Source organism: Gossypium arboreum, chromosome 7, assembly GCF_025698485.1.
Source record: "Gossypium arboreum isolate Shixiya-1 chromosome 7, ASM2569848v2, whole genome shotgun sequence".
NCBI classification, from domain to species: Eukaryota; Viridiplantae; Streptophyta; class Magnoliopsida; order Malvales; family Malvaceae; genus Gossypium; species Gossypium arboreum.
In genome coordinates, this window is record NC_069076.1 from 6,179,409 (window position 1) to 6,197,213 (window position 17,805).

General features: G+C 34.4%; 1 protein-coding gene and 1 long non-coding RNA gene across 2 annotated transcripts; both read right to left on the minus strand.

Annotated features, from left to right (window-relative positions):
* Positions 1-1,844: 1,844 nt before the first annotated feature.
* On the minus strand, positions 1,845-9,336 carry LOC128295296 (uncharacterized). The gene is made up of 2 exons (XR_008285651.1): positions 9,287-9,336; positions 1,845-2,023 (listed from the first exon to the last, which is right to left on the minus strand). It is a non-coding gene; the product is annotated as an uncharacterized LOC128295296 (long non-coding RNA).
* A 3,431-nt stretch (positions 9,337-12,767) lies between these two features.
* Positions 12,768-16,085, minus strand: LOC108486274 (UDP-glycosyltransferase 74G1-like). The gene is made up of 2 exons (XM_017790241.2): positions 15,257-16,085; positions 12,768-13,780 (listed from the first exon to the last, which is right to left on the minus strand). Exons 1-2 carry the CDS (start codon positions 15,905-15,907, stop codon positions 13,058-13,060), a joined length of 1,374 nt encoding a protein of 457 aa, XP_017645730.1. The 5' UTR covers positions 15,908-16,085; the 3' UTR covers positions 12,768-13,057.
* Positions 16,086-17,805: the final 1,720 nt, after the last annotated feature.

Here is a 17,805-nt window from a genome sequence, read left to right on the forward strand (position 1 = left end):
GATAGGGGAAAGGAAAAAGTAATTGAATAGCCGTTGAAGTCGTTCGACAACGTCCGAGGTAAGTCTTCGAGTAATGAAACTTAGTTTATGATTTGATTAAGTCATGACATATAAGCATAACAAATAAACGGTGATATAATAATTCTACTTGAATTATATATTGAGGTGATTAGTTTATACCTATGACGGGTAGCCGAATACGTATAGAGATCATGTTAATAAGTAAATCAAAATCATGCTCTTTGTATGTGGCTATTGAGCCGAAAATGGTAATGGTTGATAAGTGTCTTGTGTTCGAATTCTAGTTATGAAAATGAAATATAGATGTGTCGTGATTTATTGATATATGTGCATGATTATTCGGATGATATCCGGGCTAAGTCCCGAAGGCATTTGTGCTAGTGACTATATCCGGGCTAAGTCCCGAAGGCATTTGTGCGAGTAGTTGCTATACCCGGGCTAAGTCCAGAAGGCATTTGTGCTAGTGACTATATCCGGGCTAAGACCCGAAGGCATGTGTGCGAGTTGCTATATCCGGCTAAATCCCGAAGGTACTTGAGTTTGGAAGTGAACGATCTTGCTGTAATAATTTCAAATAATACGCTCATAAAATCCAAACGATAAGGTATGTTTCGTATATGCATCGAAAAGGTTGATTCCTTTTAAATAGTATTCGCTCAATTGATTAACGAACTTCCTACTCTAGTTAGGTTTAATTCCACGTATGAATATAATGGTTGAAGCGTGAAGTAAGTATGATTTTGAGAACATGCATATATGCAATTATTCATTTAGTCATATGAACGCTATACTTTAGTCGTAAATAATTTCATTACTTGAACTTACTAAGCATCAAAATGTTTACTCTGTTACTTTGATTTTTTGTTTTATAGATTTTGTTCGTCAGCTATCGGACTCGGGAGTGTCAAAGTCGAAGTCATCCACACTATCTAAACCACTTTTGGGTACTCTTTTAGTTCAATTTTGAAAATGGCATGTATAGGGCTGACCCTTGTTGTTAATTAAGTACCCTTTGGTAATGTGTATTCGTATAGCCATGCGACAATGGCTCGTATATTTCGAAGTATAACATTATGGTCTTGTGACATGGTTATTAAGTGGTGTGGAAATGTTTGGTAACGACTAGCCATTGGAATGGCCAATCATGGTCCTATTGGTTCTACGTACTTCATGGCTAATCGGGATTACCCTTGATAAAAATGTGTGTCAATTTGCTATTTGATTCATGGAAAATTATGAAATAGGTAAAATTTACCTTAAAATAGATGCTGACAGCAGCAGTGACGTAAGTTGGAAAAATCACTAAAAATAGTAGGAATAGAATTAAATAGTGAATAAATTATGTAATCTAACCTTGATGAGTCTAATTTCATATGAAAGAAACGAAACGACCATATGAGCCGTATTTTATGAGATGTTTAAGTTTTCGTGAAACAGGGCCAGAGCGGTTTCTGGGTCCCCTGTTCTGAATTTGAAAATTTACCATAAATTAATCAGAGACAATTAGAAGTCATGCTTTATATGTATAGATTCCTTTTCGAGTCTAGTTTCATTTGAAACAAACGGCATAAGTATTGAAGCTCTGTACAGGGAGATATCTAAGTCGTAATGCATAAAGGTCAGAGTAGTCGAACCCTGAAACAGGGGAGAATTTAACTAATAAACTGTACTAATTGGCTTGACTAAAAATTCTAGAAAAAAATTTGTAGATGGAAATATGAGTCTAGTTTCAGGAAAAATTTACAAAATTGGTTTTCAAGTTTTTTAATTCAAGATATTATTTTTAAAGTAACTGTGATGCAGTTAGCCAGCTTGTCTGGAAATTTTAAAATGAACTGTGTAAGTAAATGAATTAAGTCCGTTAACACCTCGTGTTCGACTCCGGCAATGGTCTCGGGTATGGGGCGTTACAGTCTGAAATCATAAGCTAATAATTTATTTGCCTCAAAACTACCTGAGTCCTCCGCATACAGAGTCCAGCATCCAAAATCTTGAAATGTACCTGAAAGGGGAAACAGAAGAAGGGGTAAGCTATACAAGCTTAGTGTGAGATCAAACTAACTAGCTACCGAAGCAGAAACAAATATAGTAAACTTGAAAATAGTTCAGCAGTGGAACATACTTACAGAGAAACTATAACAAAACAGACCATATGTAATTTTACAGTCATATGGCTCTGTTAGACACAACATCGAAAATTTTCAGTAGTCACAAACTGGCCTAAGCCCTTTTCAAGAATCAGAATCGGTTGCGCCTTAACCCTTCACACATGGTTCCTTTAGACACGGGTGCATTTCAGTCGAATAATACGATCAGACTTCACAGTCAATCAGACAGTCAAATATTTTAGTCAAACAGATACTGCAGTTGTAGAATCACACAGATGCATATGAGTGCAAATGAGTTATAAAATAACCCACCCATCCAACAAACACACCATCTCCATCCAACCCTACATATCCTATGGGGATTTAATCGACCCACCCATCCCTGCACTCTAAACAGGACCTCAAAAATCCCATCTAGCCTTAGACTCCACAGAACATCATTCCGGGTTACCCAGCAACGATGATAATCAATATTGTCCTCGACCCTCAAGGAATTGGGACCGCCCACGACCCTCTGGGTATTAGGGGCTATCAAAAAGCTGTACAGTGCCATACGAAAGACCGCGGCATAGGTATGCAGTATGAACTGCCAGATCAGATATATTATGCAATAAAGCTAGCGTATAAGCTGTATTGTGCAATGCGGTAAACCACGGTATAGACACGCAGTATAACTGCCAGATCAGATAATGGTACGTAGCGTAGCTAACGTACATACGGTACAGTGCAAGACAGTAATCCATTATACCCTTATCAGTAATGTCCACGACCCTCAGGGTATTGGGACCGCCCATGACCCTTTGGGTATTATTAAGGTCTTTTAGAATGCAGATAAACTGCCAAATTGTAAATCTCTCTTCTCTTCAACATCCCACCCAAAAGCTTTGTAGGCAAATGAATGTATGCAGATGTATATATACGGATGCATCAACTCAGAAAACCAGTTCTAGACATTCAATCAGAAGCAGCCATTCACATTTAGTCAGACAGTACAGAATCAGACATGTACATACTCATAGCTCGAATTCAGTATCAACCAAGTCACACATTCACTCGTAAATAACACATATAAACCAAAGCCAGATCAGAGTCACAGTTACCTTTACTAAAGCTTAGCCAAGGTTTGAATCATACAAAGGTCATGATTACACTTAAATTGACTAAACTCAAAACTTGGTGAGATAGGGTCACATGCCCGTGTGCCCTGGCCGTGTGGAGCAAGACAGGCCGTGTGGGGGTCCATACGCCTGTATAAAGGGTAGCACACAGCCGTATGACAGAGGCATATGCCCGTGTGGTGCTGAGGCACGGCCGTGTGATCAGGCCATGTAAGATACTGTCGAAAATCACTAAATTCAAATACGGAGTAGACATGGCCGTGTGGGGGTCTCACACGTCCGTGTGGAATCTCTAATTCCCAAATCAGTCACACAACCGTGTGGCCAGGCCGTGTGACCCAAAATCTCAATCCCTAATTCCCAAACTCACACGCCCATGTGGACCAAGAGACACGGTCGTGTGATTTCTGACAAAAATCCCCAAAACAACACACGCCCGTGTGGCCGTCAGGGAGGTCACGAAACTACCCCCAAAATAGCTCGAAACCACCATCTAAGCCACCGGAACCATCCCTAATCCTTTCCCTATCAACAATACATCAGAAAGTGGTGATTTCTCACCACTTCCATCAACTAGCAACTCAAAATCAACAGCTTAGGATAAAGCCAAGAAAAGCCAAAACAATTATTTAAAAATGAATAGAAAAGTAGTCAAAGTTCGAATCCCACACCTATTTCCGATCGGAGAAGATGACAGAGGAGCAGATTTCTCGAAGCCAACAAGTCAAACCGAAACTTGAGTGTTATTAGCAAAAGCAAAAAGAAGCAGAATGAAGAACGGAAGAGTCAGAAAAATAAGAGAACGTGAAAAAAAATAAAATAAAACCCAGAATGAAATAAAATAAAAATAAAATAAAAAATAAATAAATATAACCAATAACAAAATAATTACTCACTTAAACTGAGCAAAAATAAAAAGGCTCCTTAAATACACACACAGCGACTCAAACCCAGAACCTAAAGGTTCACTAAACTCCCACCAACCCACCAGACTAGTAGGCCCATTCTGACACTAAACTGCACATCCACACACATGTGTGCAACCTTCCCACTATCCCCACACTCAAAACCCAGAACTTCTAGGCCCAAAATTCGAGGCGTTACAAACCATTTCAATTTATACAATGAAATGCAAAAAAAGAAACCCGAAGATTTAACGAATTGACATTAAAACTTACTCAACAACCTCCTAACAGAAAAACCTAACAGCGTAACGTCAATTAGTCCAAATTTCGTATGACAATTAAAGAGGAAAATGAAAAAAAGAATAAAATAAAGAAGGAAGAAAGGGAAAAAGAAAGAGAAGGAAAAATAAGGGAAAAATAGAAAAGAACTAACATTAATTAATTGTCAATTAACTTCCATCAGACTTCTAGCAGTTAGCAAAAATATTCTCCTTACGCATACTACGGGATTCAAACTTGGAACCAGATAGAACATAGGTAGATGTTTAACCAGTGAACCAATATGCTCATTCTTGTTACCCTTTCACAAAGAATTGAACTTAATAGAGTAATGCATGCTTGTGGGTTGATTCTAAAACAACAAGAATTTTTAATGATGCGACTCGAACTCCAGACCTTAAACACAGAAGCAGAGCACAGAACCACAGATACAAAAATTAATTACAGCAGATTTTTACAAACAAGTTCTTAAGATTTTGGGGCGTTACAGTAACAATCTTAAGACAAATTCTTTAGATCTTTCTAATTTGAAACGAATAGGACACAAATGAGAAATTATATTCCGTTTCAAATAGAAATTCAATTGAACAATCCTGTTTCAGGATTTTATTCCTACCATTTAACAGGACTTGTTTGATTTCTGTTTCAAACAGAATATCAATTGAACACTTCTATTTCAGGATTTTATTCCTGCCGTTTAACCGGATTTTTTTGTTTTTTTCAAACAGAAACTCAATTGAACACTCCTGTTTCTGGATTTTATTCCTATCGTTTAACAGGATTTGTTTGATTCTTACTTTAAACAGAAAACTAATTAAACAATTCTGTTCAGGATTTTTATTCTTGTCGTTCAACAGGATTTGTTCGATTTCCATAATTCTGTTTCAAGATTCTATTCCTGCCGCTCAACAGAATTTATTCGAATTCTATTGTTAACAATAATCATTTGAGAATAACAATTTTGTTATCAGAAATTGGTGATTGATTTGTTTCAAAAATTTTAAAATTTGTCGTTTAATAGAATCAAAGGCTAATATAAATTAGAAATTAAATTTTCTATTGTTACTAATTTGGTTTTGTTTCTGAAATCTTAACAGAAGAAATGGAAACTTCCACCAATTCACTCAATTCACAATCTGGAGCATTGGTTCAAACTCAAGCTTCGAATCAAACTCAATGGTACCGCCGATGGCTGTAAGCCACAACGAGAAGCCTACAGAAATCTCTGGATAGAATTTCAAGACATGACAACAAAGGATGTTGTTTTATTTGACCATGTTGAACTTGGCCAAATTTTTGAAGGATGACCCTCTTACTATTAAAGAGGGTGAGGTAAATGATGTTATTGCCTTCACTGCTATTGAAGCTTGGGAGCATTATGATTTTCTATTTCAAAAGTACATCCTGAATGGGTTGTCGGATGTATTGTACAAAGTATATAGTGTCAAGAAAAAAGCTAAAGAATTATGGATGTCATTGGACCTTAAATACAAAACCAGATGCTGGAGCTAAAAAGTTTTTTGTTGTTAAATTCTTGAATTTTGTAATGGTTGATTCTAAACTAGTTATGAGTCAAGTGTAAGAACTTCAAATAATTATTCATGGAATTCTTGCTGAAGGGATGATCATAAGTGAATCCTTTTAGGTGTCAGCCATTATTGAGAAGCTACCGTCTGCTTGGAATGACTTTAAGAACTACCTAAAGCATAAAAGAAAGGAAGTGTTTGTGGAAGACTTGATTGTTAGACTTTGGATTGAATAAGACAATAGAGGTACTAGAAAGAACCTTAACAAAGCAACAAATGTCAATAGTACTAAGTCAAGCGTGGTAGAAGTAAAAAAGGACTTTAAGAAGGGAAAACAACCTCAGAACGGGTTTAAATTGGGACCAAAAGGTGGCATTTCCAAGAAGCAAAAATTTCAAGGGAAATGCTTCAATTGCAACAAGATGGGGCACAAGTCATCTAACTATAGGCTTCCAAAGAAAGTCAAAACTAATGAGGCCAATGTTGTGGAAGAAATTTCAAATAAAGTGTTTAATAAGGATTTATGTTCTGTAATTTCCAAAGTCAACATGGTTGACTCAAATCCAAGGGAATTATGGCTTGATACTGGTGTCACAGACTATATCTACTATGACAAAGACTCATTTTCTGATTTGGTGCCCTGTGAAAAAGGGGGGAAACTCTATATAGGAAATGTTGCGACTTCCAAGATCAAAAGGAAGGGTACAGTGGTCTTGAAGATGACTTCTAGCAAAGAACTCAAGCTTCAAAATGAGTTGTATGTGCCAAACATACACAAGAACCTTGTTTCTGGCACACTTCTAGTGTACACAGCTTTAGGATGGTATTTGAATCCTAGAAGCTAGTTTTGTCTAAAGGGGAAATGTTTGTGGGAAGGGGATATTTATTAAATGACATGTGGAAACTTAATGCAATCTCAGTAAAAGCAAAGACAATGAATAAGAATATTGCTTCTTCTTCTATTTATATGCTTGAGTCATTTAATTTATGGCATGGTAGGCTCAGACATGTTAATTATGATACTTTACGTAGATTAATTAATTTAGAGCACATTCCTTCATTTCACATTAATTATAAACATAAATGTGAAACTTATGTTGAGGAAAAATTAATAGGTCCTCATTTTAAACTGTTGAAAGAAATACAGAACCACTTGATCTAATACATACCGATATTTGTCACTTAAAGTTTGTTCAAACAAGATGAGGGAATAAATGTTTTATTACATTCATTGCTAATAGCACAAAGTATTGTTATGTATATTTTCTTAAGAGAAAAAACGAAGTTATAATGAAATTTATTCTCTATAAACAAAAAGTTTTAACCTAACTTAATAAAAAGATTAAGATGGTGAGAAGTGATCGTGGTGGTGAATATGTTGAACCATTTGGTGAACACTGTGCACAACATGGTATTATTTATGAACTGACACCACCATACTCTCCTCAATCAAATGGAGTAGTCAAGCGAAAAAATCGAACTCTAAAGGAAAAGATGAACGCATTGCTGGGAAGCTCTGGGTTATCACAGAACATGAGGGGGAAGCTATTTTATCAGCTAATTACCTTTTAAATAAGATTTCCCGCAAGAGAAAGGGACAAGACATCATATGAGATATAGACAGATAGTGCAACTACTTGAAAGTGTGGGGGTGTCTTGCAAAGGTAATGGCTCCGTTACCAAAACAAATGAAAATAGGTCCTAAAACGGTGAATTGTATTTTCATTGGCTATACAGATCATAGCAATGCAAATAGGTTTCTTGTGTATGAATCAAAGAATCTTGACATTCACAAGAATACTATATTGGAATCAAAGAATGCTTCATTATTTGAAAATATCTTCCCTTGTAAAGCTAGGGAAGTTGATTCAAGTTCAATGAAGCGAAATTCAGAGACTATAGATAAAAATAGTCAAGACGTTCAACAAGAGGTTGAAACTGAGATAGAGCCAAGAAGAAGTAAATGAGTAAGGGTGGAAAAATCTTTTGGATTGGATTTTCTAACCTTTATGCTAGAGGTCGAACCTCAAATGTACAATGATCCTATACAGCTATTCGAAATCACCTCATGAAAATATGCTATTAAAAATGAAATTTACTCCATCATGCAAAATCATACGTGGGAATTAGTGGATCTTTCTATGGGAATTAAACCATTAAATCCTAAGTGGATTTTCAAGCGAAAAATGAAAGCAGATGGAACAATTGATAAGTATAAGGCCAGATTGGTTATAAAAGGTTATAGACAAAATTAAGGCCTTGACTACTTTGATACTTTTTCTCTAGTATCCAAGATAACTTCTATAAGGATGATACTTGCAATAGCCACCTTGCAGAATCTAGAAGTATATCAAATGGATGTTAAAATAGTTTTCCTAAATGGAAATCTTGATAAAGAGATTTACATGGAACAATATGAGGGTTATGTAGTTCCAGGACAAGAATGGAAAGTTTGTAAATTGGTGAAGTCTTTATATGGACTTAAGCAAGTACCAAGACAATGACATGAAAAGTTCGATAATGTCACGATGACAAATGACTTTAAGATTAATGAGTGTGACAAATGTGTGTATGTCAAAACTACCGATATTGGATATATAATCCTATGCTTATATGTTGATGACATACTCATTAGTGGAAGTAATAATGAAATGGTAAAATGTACCAAAGACATGTTAAATTCAAGGTTTGACATGAAAGATATGAGACTAGCTGATGTGATTTTAGGCATCTAAATCAAGAGGTCATCTGAAGGTCTCATATTGACTCAGTCACACTATGTGGACAAGATTATTGGGAAATTTAGCAAGGATGCTTCTGGTATAGCCAGAACTCCAATAGATACGAGCCAACACCTGTCCAAAAATAAAGGTGAAAGTGTTGACCAAGTGGAATATGCAAGGGTCATAGGCAGTCTAATATACCTTATGAGTTGTACTAGACTAGATATTGCTTTCACTGTGAACACTTTAAGCAGATTCACAAGCAATCTAGGAATAAAAAGAAGGGAATAAAGTGAATGCTTATGAATAATTAAATTGAAGTGTGGTTCCGGAACAATCTCTGCTCACAATCGTCTTTATATTGGAATAGAAAAGTTCCGACTAAACGAACATAAGGAAAACTAAAATAAAAATTAAGGAAAAATAATATTTAAATTTAAGAAAATATCATTTGATGGCTCCCTAAGGGGAATTCTTAGGTCGACTCCCCTCCTCTAATGAGGTTATAATGTTGTATATATTGGCAAAAAAAACTAAATGAAATCCAATAGACTAAAGTGTCCTTTCAATTATAATGTTAATTAGGGTTTTAGGTTAGAAAAAGACCTTTAATTGCCCTAAAAATCGCAGCCGTCACACGTAGGAATTTTCGGTTGCACAGAAGTCGGTTTCACAACCCCAATTCCATTGCCGCAACACCGATGCCTATTTTGTTCCAAGATTTTATTTTTCACTTCGATATTTGATGTTGCGACACTGGATGCCTGTGTCGCAACATGGTTGTCGTCCTTTGTGTTTTTGGGCCTAAATTGGCACCCTGCATACTCAAATAGCCTGTTAGTCATTCTCGAGACTCGATTTGGCCTAACGGGTCGTCGAAACACTAGAAAATATGTAAAAACCCTTATTTTGCTAATAATTAGATCTAAGCTACTAAAACAAAAAAAATGAAACAAAATGTCATAAAATGACTTGAAATCAAGCTTATTAAGTGTTGAAAAGTCTCTAATATGCCACAATGAATTGTGGCAAATCAACAATTTACAAGGAAAAGGGAAAACAAACGGGATAAGCATATGAAATGCTTAGTAAGTTCATAAGTATTAAAAAAAAAACTTACCTTAGCTTTTAGTTAAATACATTAAGCTACCACAATGTTACCATAGTTTAGTTGAACATAACAATTCATGACATCAACAAGGTGAATATTATACCACAATCAAACCATATGATGCTATGCTAGTTCATGACATATTAGACAACAATTTCAAATTCATACTTAACCTAGGGATAATTTCATCGCATACATATAATTTCATCGCATACATTTCATAGTCATCATTCAAATACATTGTTCAAGTTCAATTCAATATTTTTCCATTTGAACATCACGTTCTTTTTATCTCAATTCAATTTTTCGTTTTATATAATTTGTTTCACTTGATGAACCATAGTAAATGGACTCGGATACACAAGTAGCTACATCAAACCAATTGCTTATTCGAGCTAAGTATATTTGTGTTAGGTTACCCGTTCGGGCTAAACCTTTGTAATGATTCTTCCATTTGCTTGTCCAAGCTAAGTATATATATACATGTCAGGTTACTCATCCAGGCTAGACCTTTAAAATGACATTAGGTTACTTGTCCGAGCTAAACTTGTGCCACATGTATTTGAGTATTCGCAACAAATGTTGAACCTCGGTAATCCTCTGTAATCAATCCCGTACTAGCAGGCACAAAATCTTATAGCATGCCAATTGTATCCTAAACTTTACTAAGTTCCACAGGTCATATTTTCATTTATAACTATCATTTTACAATTTAGTCAAATTCTCATCTTTCATACCAATTTACAACCAATTAATCCATAATCTATCATACATATACAAATCAAACACATAATTACTTAAACACATAAGTACCATATGAATTTACCAGGTCAAAATAACAAACAAGTTGAACCTCCAAGGACTAAGAGATAATTTTAGTTTTTTTCTCAATTATCTCCGTTTTGATCCAATTCTTGATCTATTCAATTATTTCATTCATTCCATCAATATCAAACATTTATACATTATATCATGATCTAAACGAACCTATAAACTTCATTTTCGATACCTCTAAAGTTTTACTTTATTCAATTTAGTCTCTAAAATCGAAATAGTCATAACTTTCAATTTTGAACCTCGGCTTGAAAATCGACCTCAATTATTATAGACCCTCTACTACTTTTATTACTGAAATTTCACCTCATCTTCACAATTTATTCACTTTAATTCTTATGTACAAAGCTAACAACCAAACATTACAATTTAGTCATTTTCCATAATCTAAGCTTAAAATGTATCAATTTAACACCAATTTCTTCAATAAATCAACAATGAAAACTTTCAAAAACTTTAACAGTTTTGCAAATTGGTACATAGGCTAGCTAAATCAAGCTCCCATGACCTCAAAAACATAAAAATTACAAGAAAATGACTTAATTGAACTCACCAATTAATAGTTGAAAGCTTGAACTCAAGGTTCCGACCTCGTCGTCAACAATGTTCGATAATTTCGTTTACGAATGGTATTAGCTTCAAAACTAATTAATCATAGCCAAATAACCAAATATAAAAGCCTACTTTACAATTAAATCTTTTTTTCTAATCTTAATATCTGAAATACTCGTATCTCATTATTTATCTGATCGAATCAAAATTCGACTTTGTATTTATTCACTAAGGACCAGAAGCTTTCAATCCATAACAAAAATTTTCCAACAGCTTTCGTTGTATTCAATTTGGTCTTTAACAAGTACACAACTATAATTTCAATCATAATCTCACCAATCTAATAACTAACATACCCTTCACATGCCAGGCTAATACAATCAAATACATCATGTTTTCAAGTTCAAATGGCGATTTAATATAAACAATCTATCATTTAGGTTAGCTAAATCAAACTCAGACTATCATGAATCTATAAAAATATAAAAGAAATAACTCACCTAAATTACCAATTTTGGATTCGACAATGGCTTGAAAGTAGAAGAATTTTGCTTTTTTTTTTTTCTTTTATTTCAAACGGCAAAAGAGAAGAAGATGAATGATAATCTTTCTCTCTCCCACTCAACCATATGTATAGATAGATAGATTATTAGCAAAGTGATCAAGTTGATTATATTATTAACTTATTACTTATTACTTAATCATGTTATAATATTCATTAGTGGATAATGAAGACTTAACATTTATTAAGCACTAACATATTTTTTATTTTGGTTTAATTATTCCACGATCCTTAATTAAATCGCACAATAAGCTCTCTTAATTTCCTTTAACTAAATTCTTCCTAATTTACTCGCCTTATAATTTAGTCTTTTTACTATTTATTTGATACTCTATCTAATTAATTACTAAAACAGAAATTAATTTTTAATTTAATTACTTATCTTTTATTTTCTAATTCTTTACACGCTTGAAACTGTTCGATAAAAATCTTTAAATGGTTCGATTTCATATATTCGGTCCCGAAATTATCTTTTTCAACACTGATAAAATTAGGTCGTTATAATTTTCCCTTTTAAAAAATTTCATCTTTAAAATTTGTCTATTAGCCACGGGAGTTTCTGCGAATGTAGTCATCTTTCCATTACTTGCGAAATACCTCGATGTTAAACATTTTCCTGGGTAACTACTTACATGAACACGTTATCATCATTATAACTTCTTTGCCTCTCTTTCGAACTTATTAACCTTCTTGTTTACACTCGACTTAGTATTAATTATAATATAAAAATGCTAAAATAAATAAAATTTATATTTTATTTGAAGGGTACAATTTCAAAAATTACTATTAAGTTCTTGTTTACTAAGAATCACATTGTTAGGCACACCTCATTCATGAGAAAATACAAATCACTACTGTAGGTACATATCTATCAGCATTCATATTATATCATTTAATTTTTTATTTTACGAATTTTTTATGTTTAGTACATTTCTTTTAGTACTGCCAATACAATAAGTAATTGTATTATTGTCAAACCCATCTATTAATAAAAAATGTTCACTCCAAATTCATGTCGTAGAATTAAATTGTGCCAAAAAGGAAGCTTTTTATTAAAATGAAGGGCGTACAATCTGAGAAGCAAGAACCCTTAAACAAATGGCAGACGAACAAACACAGAGACACCCCAAAAGAAAAATCAATACTCCACTGCCGTCCACAAGAAGGCATGCAAGAAAAGCTGACGCGGATGACATTGACTAAAGGACCTTCAAAGTTGTAGCAACACAAATCATCACAGCTTCATGCCAATGCCAATGGGTCTTTGTTACACTTATTACAACTATAATAAATGTCACCCTACGTGCAAATACTAATCTCAAATTAGTTTAGCTATAAATTCGTCAACATTTTGGTCTGATTTTCCACCTTCATCAACTGCCTTCTTAGCCAAGTTCTTCCACTTGATTGAATTCTTTTTAATCCCTTCGCCTTTTTTCCCAACTTCCGTGAGTAGTTCCTTTATGCACCGTATGATAGTCTCTTTTCTCACAATCCCTTTCTCATCGGGACGAGCTCTTATTCCGATTCTCCATACATCCTCTATGTACTTGGCATTAGTGCATTGGTCGGTCCATTGAGGCAATGCTAGCATCGGAACTCCGAGGCTCAGTGCTTCCAGAGTCGAATTAAAGCCGCAATGGGTGAGAAAGCAACCTACGGACTCATGCGACAGCACCTCCAATTGAGGGCACCATGTCACCACCAAACCCTTATGTGAGGTCTCTTTTATATAATTGTGTGGAAGTTTGGCCTTCTCGGTTTCCCTGACGACCCACAAGAAGTAGCCATTTCGGTCTTTCAATGCCCAAGCTATCTCCTCCATTTGCTCAATCCCTAGTGATGCAATGCTTCCGAATGATACATATACCACCGAGTCCTTTGGCTTTCCACTTAGCCAACTCATGCAAGCGGTAACATTTGGCTTGAACATATTCATACCGTAGTGTTTGTCATTTTCGAGTCTTTTATCCAAGTAGATAGACGGAATCGTCGGTCCTACTGTCATCACGTTCCAAAATTTTGACATCCAATCCACCACCTATTTACAGAAATCCATGAGGCCAAAGTTAACCCATTTAAATGATTTTTGTAATTTTATTTTTAAGTTACAATTAAAATTGGTAATTATAAGTATCAAAATAAGTAATTAATTCAACTTTGGCTAACTCAATAAAATAATATGGAGTCAAACCCAAACCCATATGATGGCTTGATGGTTAAAGGTATTCACCGCCCTAGGTGTGGACTAAGTTTGAGACGTGTTAGTTGCGTTGGTTATTTAGACTTTTCCCTGTTATTGTAATGCTTCACCGCAAGTAACATGTAAAATATTTTTTATATTCAAAATTTAATAATAAAATAAAATATTCAAATGTCAATGTAGTAGTAAATAAATAAGGGTATTTTTATTAGTTTAGTTTCTTTTAAACTCATGCTTATATATATATATTAATATTATAAATAATATTAATAAGTGTTTTTGCAGCATAAAACACATTGTATTCTCATATAAAGAATATGGGTTTGAACTTTGGAAACGACATTGTAAAGAGGCTCAATCACAAACTTGAACATGAATTATAAAACGAACATAAAAGATAAAAATAAATATAAATATAAACGTATCATATGATGATATTAACAATGTTTATAAACATAAAGTATCATAAACATTACATATAATATCATTTAATGTAATATGATAGGTTTTCTATAAAAAAATTTTATGAAATGAATTTGGATTGTGTTATCATTATGTACAAATAAAATTAATTATTAAATTCAAATAAAAATATTTCTAACGTATAAAAATTTAAGAATTGAATTAGACTAAATCAATCCGATTAAAATATGTCATAAGTCTATGTATTTTTCATAAATTTAAAATTTAGTCATTGTATTTTTATTTCTAGGATTTAGTCCTCTACATTTCAAATCTCAAATCTAAATGTTAATATTTTTAAACTTATTTTGTCAAATTCAAACTCATTATAACATTTTTTAGTTATATTACTGCCAAGTGAGTATTTTTTTAATTTTAAAATATCACACCAATCAATTTAACAGTGCTAATAGCTAGATTTGAATTTAAAATTTGAAAAAGTAGAGAAATTAAATTTATGAAAATAAAACTATATAGACTAAATTTCAAATTTGTAAAAAGTATAAGTAACTATTACGTATTTTAGCCATCAATCCATCCCAAATTTATTTGAAGCGAAAATAATTCGAGCTCCAAAAAACTGATCCCGAAAAGGTTATTCAAATTTGAGAAGATTCAAGTCAAGAAAACTAAGCCCAAAAAATCCGAACACAAACTAGCTAAAATAAAAATAATCCAAAAACATCACCATCTGAACTCGCTGACCTGTCTGTTTGCCACAAAAAATTTCAGTTAAGAACATAAAAATCACAATCGCCAATCATTGCATGAACATCCACGATAAAGCAAATCGAAATCGTTGGCAGCTAGCAACCGATAAATGTTTGGTGTTAAAAGAAATACGCACTATACCTCTGGCTCCAATTCGTAAAAATGGTTGAAAAGCACCCAATCAGCTTCGTCAATGTTGGAGAACTGATCCACAAGCACATCAAGCCAAGCCCGATGCAATCCATAAATAGCAACAAAAGATGGTAACTCCGAAACATGAAGCGGAGGCATTGCTGGAAGAGAAACATGAGATCCTTGGAGTGGCAGCTGAAGGTGTCCCTTATAAACATGGTAATACACGCTGTTAACGGCACAAGATTGCGTAAAAAACGCGGCCGATAATATCCCAAACTGCTTCGCGACATCAAGTGCCCACGGTAACACAGTATCGTAGACAAGGGCATCAACAGGATGAGCAGTATGGCGAAGTTTCTTGATTAAAGCTGCTAAGCTCTTGGGGCCTACGTTCCAGAAAGTTGAGAGATAGGCATAAGGGGTATCCGCCTGCTCAAACCCGCCTTCATCGAAGCCGTCAGATATGGTGCAGAGATCGATGGAGGCGGATGAATCGAAAAACAAGGACTTAGAGAGGAAGACGGTGGGTACCAGGGTAGCTTTGACGCCTTTGGAGTGTAAGCGTTTAGCGAATTGGAGCATGGGGTTAATGTGACCTTGACCAGGGAATGGAAAGATCAAAACATGAGGCTTTTTGGCGTTGTTTTGCATCCCCATTTAATCTCTTTTTCGGTATCAAATTGCTCACTACCACTATCAGCTGCTATGCTCCTCAAAGCAAGAAGTATGTTCTTATTTATATAGCGATACCGAACATAGATCATAATCCCTCATTAATTTTTGTTAAAAGAAGAAAAGGAAAGAAATTGAGTGGCAAAAGCAAAATACAGGCTCCTCGGTTAAATTTGCAGGTGCCTGCGTCCACAAGCAATATTACGTTCTCCTCTTTGCATGGGCCACCAGGTGAAGGTCCCCCAACACGAATAGATTTCCCTCACCCCGATTGCGTGGCACTTTTGGTGTCTTCCGAATGTTTTTCGTCCACAAGCCTGCCTCTTAATTGAGTCCCAATTCCCTGCCCACTCTAAATTTTGACACTTTAATTTTTTTTTTTCTTATTTTGTGTTGTTTAATTTTGTTAACCAAAAATTTTAGACAAATAGTACTGGACATATTGAGTGGAGAAGATAGATCCAGAGAAGAAATTAAATTAAACAGTAGACTTTGAGACATGGGTGACGCTTTCCAAAAAGAACTATTTGCCTCAACACAAAGTTGCTAAAGGGTTAAGACAAAGGTCTTCCCGGGATACAATGAAACTTTTGAATTTCCTTTAATAAGCAAAATTGGGGTATTCCCTAACTCTTACTTTAATTTCTGAAAATAAGATTGATTATAATAATATTTGTGAGTACCATAGACCCTCTATTTATATGCAGTGAATGGATCTTATTTTGAAGAGTCACAATCCTTCATGTTAGACATACGTCTTAGAAGAAATATATCTCATGGAAATGTATTCATTGAATGATAAATCATCACTTTCTAAATTTGAATAAGTGCTCATCCATAATTAAATTTGCAATCTACAATTTTCAATAATCCCCCACTAAATTGCTAATTCTAGAAAATAAGTACACAACGATTATGCATAAAGAAGAGTGTCCGTAGATTGAACCTTCCTTTAGTGCAAACTGTCAAAGTATCAACAAAGTGAATGGTGGTTAGTTGCTTGAACCATCACTCTTAAAGTCAATACCGAAAAAATTTCACACATAGCCATTAAGTACTAGAGTAAGAGTTTAATTTGCTTTAGCACCGTTATGGCCATATGCTCATCCCGTTTCATGAACATGTACGAGAGAAAACCATAAAGAAAATCTCGTTGATGCAACACCACTTCATGTCAATATAGGTGGATTTCATGACAATTAATGTCCATCCATTAAGAGTAAAACTCATCCTCTTAAAATATAAACACTAAATCCTGATCCTTAGTGTATGTTGTCATTCGATAACTTGTTTTTACCCTTTGAACCTCGAAACTAACTTTTTGCTAGAATAAGATAGGATTTCCATTATCAATGACACGATTGGAATGGTTTTAATCCCATTTTAGTGATGGTACTCTTAACCAAAGCCCTTGACAAACCTTTTGTCAATGGATTCGCTAAATTGTCAATTGACTTAACATAAGTAACAATTATCACACCGTCCCAAGTTAATTTCTCACATATTCATGTCTCAAACTTATATGTCTAAACTTTTTTTATTTTACGTCTTATTGTACGCTCGAGACATGGTGGATTCACTATCGTAATATATGGAAATGGTGAACCTACATTGTGGCCACAACTTTATATCTAGAAAGAGATCTCTTAGCCATTTCGCTTCCTTACTAGTAGCCGCCAAGGCTATAAATTCAGCCTCCACAGTTGAATGTGAGATGCAAGTTTGTTTTTTAGAGGCCCAACTAATGGCTCCATCTCTGATCGTAAAAATCCATCTCGATGTGGACTTATTGTCATTTAGACTTGTAATCCAACTTGCATTCGAGTAGCTTTCTAGTACCGCAGGATAATCACTATAGAATAATCCCAATTTTTTTGTTTTCT

Bases quoted from the DNA above. Each gene is read 5' to 3' on its own strand.
- LOC108486274 (XM_017790241.2), bottom strand. From the start codon at position 15,907: ATGGGGATGCAAAACAACGCCAAAAAGCCTCATGTTTTGATCTTTCCA. The intron at 13,781-15,256 runs GTATAGTGCGTA...TTCTGTAAATAG, and splicing joins TTTACGAATTGGAGCCAGAG to GTGGTGGATTGGATGTCAAA.